Below are 4,889 nucleotides of genomic sequence, written 5' to 3'. Positions count from 1 at the left end.
TAGGCACAGAGCATTATTAAAGTTTAACAAATGGGTTCTATCCATCCAAATATGTGTTGAATATTTGAAGAGAACAGCATAAGAATAAGGCTCAACAAATTGTTTAATTTATGGAAGAATCATTTTTAGCTTTATTACTGCTTAGCAACCAGGTTTTGTTTTATATATTTTCTAGTCTATTTTCATTTATAACAGTGGGTGAACTATAATTAATTAATTTTAAATGTTCCTCTCTAATCAACAATCAGTTGTTAACCAATCAATATTGTATAGTTACTATGTAAAATATTTCAGTTTCAGTATTATTTGATATTCTTGGTAGACTATGCTATCCTAAAATTCAAATAATTCTGAATATTACATCTGTGTATTTTTCTCCTTGTTTGTAGGAGGGTTCTCTGTGGCCATCAGATAATGGGCTGAGACAAGGAGCATCTGAGGTAAGCTCTGTGTGTGTGTGTGTGTGTGTTTTCGGCCATATACTCTAAGGACCTTGTTTCAAGGGTTGTTGTTCTCCTTGTATAAATGGCATGTCTGCCTGTAACAAGCAGGGAAGTCTCTTCAAGTGCGTGTCGTCTCTGTGCCTGTGCCTCTCTCAGTGTAGGCGTATATGAGGGAGGATAGTCTCTGAGACTGTCTGCGAGTGATAGCGCTAGAATAAAATATATTGTATGGAGAGAATACGTGTGTGTGTGTGTGTATATATGTATATATGTATATAATTCATTATTTGTGTGTGGGGGGGGGGGGGGGGGGGGGTTGTCTCTCTCACCAGGATGCAGCCTCTCAGCAGTTCATTAATCTCTCACCCTCATCTGGCAGCGTCTAGACGGCTGTCTGAGAGGCCAGACACTCGGGTTCTATCTGTGCAAATTGCCTCCCATCAGCCTCAAACTCACTAATGTGAACGTGGCCCCTGCAGTAATGAGGCTGATCTTATTGGCTAACCGATATGCAGATTTCACTCATATGAAGGATATTTTATCAGCTGCACATTAGCATACTAATGTCTGGACTGGGGACCGTTTAAGTTTGGGGCTGTGGTGAGTTTATATGGAAATGGAAGAGTCATTATTTAACTCTGTGGATGTGGTATGAGTAGAATACCATTATTCTGAACAAACACACTTTTGCTGTAAAAACTGGTTTATGTAGTTCTAGTTGAGCATCTCAACTCTTTCTTTGTCATACAATGTCTTAATGTGGTGTAAGGCTGGGTGATATAGCTTAAAAATTTATAAATTTTGTTTGATTTTTAAAAATGTCTGCTTTTTATGTAATCATAATGATAAAATGTAATTTATGGATAATAGATATACATACATAGATATGTGTTTGTGTTTGCTTAGACGTGTGTGTGTAATTATACTAACAATCATATTTTCATATATTTTATATGCAATTTTTCCTATTTCATATTTTCATATATATTTTTCATTGTCATAATTTTTCTAATTATAAAATATTTTTAATTGTCTCAGGAGTCTCTCAAGAAAATAGCATAATAATGGTTGTAAAAATAACAATTTATAAAGATGTAGTCTGAAATATGATTTTATTTTATTTATTCTATTTTTATTTTATTTTGTTTTTTCTTTTTTTCTTTTTTTTTTTTTTAAGTGCCACACAGTTAATAGAGGGATGTTTCAAACAAAACACAAATCATGTTTTTCTTGGAATGGACAGCTAGAAAAATAGAAAAGTGCAATTTATTTTATTTTTTTCATTTTTCATCCACCAATAATACTGAATATATCAAAGATCTAGGCTGGTAACTGGAAGGTTGTAGGTTCAAACCCAACAAGGGATGAACCATAAACTACCACCATTGTGCCATTTGAGTTTTGCATACTAGAATTTACTGATGTCTAATTGTTAGCTACTGTTTTCATGGCTTTTTATTGGATCCTTTAAAGCTAAGATGACACATTCTCATTATATTTCTTGCATTCACTCCCTTCTCCTCTGCAGGTGGTGTATGCTCCTCAGCCAAGGGACCGCTTCACCACTCCCACTTTCATGCAGCACAACCGCTTCAGACGTTTCCAGCCTACCTACCCATACCTGCAGCACGAGATCGATCTGCCGCCCACCATCTCGCTGTCAGACGGAGAGGAGCCACCCCCGTACCAGGGCCCTTGCACACTGCAGCTGAGAGACCCTGAACAGCAGCTCGAGCTCAACCGAGAGTCGGTACGCGCTCCACCTAACCGGACCATCTTCGATAGCGACCTCATTGACATGCACAGTTCAGGTGGTGGCGGTGGGCCGCGGCCTCCCAGTAGCAACTCTGGGATCAGCGCGGCCAGCTCCAGTACCCATGGACGCATGGAGGGCCCTCCGCCTGCTTACAGTCAAGTAATTGGGCAGCAGCCGGGCATCGTACTTTACCTCCACCAGCACAGCAATAACCTGCCCATCCCCGTCACTGTGCAGACTCCACCCAGGGGCCAGACAGATTTTAATAGCCCAGAGAGCACAATAGCGCTGAGCAAAGATCGACAGAGGGAGGAGCTAGTGTGAGGGGGCGGGTCAAGCACACGATTGGGCAATCGCGATCACTCTCCACCCACAAAGGGAACGGGTTCTCCCTCTTGACACTCCCGTGCACAACAGCGCTTAATGTGTCTTCGAGACGAAAGCGAAACCATGTATTTGTTTTTTTGTTTTTTTTAAATAACATAGAGCTGAGCTTACAAAAGAAAACACATTTGTTTTCTGTCAGTCCAGCTGCGCTAAAACTGGGGTTTATGCACTGCCTGGAGTCTCCCACCTTTATTGCTCTGTATTACTTCTGTATAGCCGACAAATTTAGAGAAAGTTATTTGCGCACAAGACAGGCTTTTTGTTGTTGTTGTTGTTCTTGTTGGTTTTATTGCTGTATTCCTCTTGAATGCCCCCTTGCCCAAACCACACGTGATATACTAGCTGTGTGGATAGAAATGTTTTTTTTTTTTTCTTAAAGACCGAGATCTGTGCAGCATGAACAAAACAAATGCGAAAAAGGGTGAAAATCCAAATCCTAGTGCCAAGGTTTATGCGGAAGGTGTCATGGGGCGTTGACTGTCTTAAAGACTTGTTATACATTTAAATCAAAACCCTTTTCTGAACTTTGCACTATTGTTGAGGTTAATCGGAGAAAGGGCAGTGATCAGAAGGAAGTGATCATGTCTGTCTTCATCACAAGAAAAATCTCTGATCCAGCCTAAAATAACCTTGATCTAAAAGAGGCACAGAATACAGAGAGTCTGCTCTACTCTCATCTATCCTCACCACTGACACGTTCTGCCACTTTCACAGACTCCAGCTGATCTGAGGTCAGTTGGCTGGTGGCACGGTTGACATTTTGCCTAAAAAAACTCACTTCAGTAAGAGATCTGAACAGGTTTGACATGTTTTGAGAATATTTTTCTTTTTTTCTCCAACCTTATTCTCATCATCTGTTTTTATTATTATTTTTAGTATTATATATTCATTTTAAAATGTGTATGTAAAGGAAGTAAAAAAATTAAAAGTATATAGACCTTAATAATGCTTTAATATAAATGTCTTAAAAGTTTTCATTAAAGACATTAGTAAGAAACTATTATATTCGAAATATTATCAAATTATATATATAAAAATTGATTATGATTTTTAATGGATTTTTTTTGTCATTGGAGTCTGTCAAAAAACATTCATGATTTTAAGTTTACCATTTCATGCCTTTTGCACTTTTGTTTTGGAGTTAAAACCGATAAACCGAATTATCCTTATAAAATAATCCAGTTCTGTATTGTATTGTTTTTTTTGTTTTTTTACATAACCCATGTCACTACCTGCTCACATTTTCCACCTCCACCTTATAATACCAGAACATAGATATTCATTTTTTGGCATAATCTTCTAATCAAAATGCCAGTGTGTTCAAAGGATATAAAAACCCTGTTTTGCATGTTGTATAATCTAGTCCCCAAGGATAATTAATCAGGTTTAAAATGTGGTGAAATCAAGGGCTAATGTGATGGGCATTTTTGAAAATACCTATTTTTACCCAGCAATCCTCTGTCCTGTTGCCTTTGCTTTCACTCTGACACCGTCCAGAGTGAACCCGACCCTGACACCAGCTCCTGCCCAGCACGCACCAGTCCTCAACACCGAACTTTCTTCCTGTACATACGTGTTCCTCTTATTTGCCACATAGACATACAGTCAGGAAATCCAAGATCTGTACTCTTCAGAGCGGCTCTCTGCATTCAGTTTAAGCTTGGGTGAACCTGATCACAATCGTTTAGGCCCAGATAAAGGATGTTGAATCCCTTGAATCTGGTCCAGAAGAAAGCCCAAAGCCTCTTACCAGTTAGTGCACACACATCCCTTTAATAAGGATACTGAAGACTGAGCCCCTGTTTTTAGTCACCACTGAATCTGTCAAGGACAGATGGACTTGTGAAAAGACCTTGGTGATTTTCTTTTTTTTTTTTTTTTTTTGTAAGTTTATGGGGATTATGGTCAAAAAAGTTTTCAAAAGCAACACACTTACCTTTTATAAGCTACTCTATTTGTACTCAGAACGTTAGAGTCAGCCAATTAAAATGTTTGAATGCTTTTATTTCATGTATGTGTTAGTTGGCTTTATTTAATTTATTTCTCTGCTCATGCTGGGATTTATTTGTATTTTTTTCCTTGTGGACAGAAATGATGCCGTCTGGACCTGTGTGCTCTGTACCAGACTAAACAAACACTCTCCTCTTCTATATTCAGAATAATAGAACCACAACAACTGGACTTGATTTGGAATTTTTTAATCCAGTAGTTTCAACCCCTGGCAAAAATGATGGAATAACTAGACTTGGAAGATGTTCACAAAGATTTTTTTTTTTTTTTACTTTATAGCAAATAAACAAAAC

At 38.1% G+C, this 4,889-nt stretch overlaps 1 protein-coding gene across 2 annotated transcripts in view; it reads left to right on the top strand.

The window, feature by feature from the left end:
- LOC306878153 (low-density lipoprotein receptor class A domain-containing protein 4-like) overlaps nt 1-4,598 on the top strand; it is a 57,293-nt gene extending 52,695 nt beyond the window's left edge. The window contains exons 3-4 of one of the 2 annotated variants that reach the window (XM_079430311.1): nt 390-440; nt 1,972-4,598. In XM_079430311.1, coding sequence (XP_079286437.1) covers nt 390-440; nt 1,972-2,523 — 603 coding nt within the window. In that variant the 3' untranslated portion in view covers nt 2,524-4,598. The remainder of the gene's footprint in view (nt 1-389; nt 441-1,971) is intronic. The other variant, XM_079430310.1, reaches the window with a different exon arrangement.
- The last annotated feature ends 291 nt before the right edge of the window (nt 4,599-4,889 follow it).

Source organism: Barbus barbus (genome assembly GCF_936440315.1).
Source record: "Barbus barbus genome assembly, chromosome: 12".
NCBI lineage: Eukaryota > Metazoa > Chordata > Actinopteri > Cypriniformes > Cyprinidae > Barbus > Barbus barbus.
Note: the sequence above shows the minus strand (reverse complement) of the source record. Positions and strands in the feature narration are given on the sequence as shown.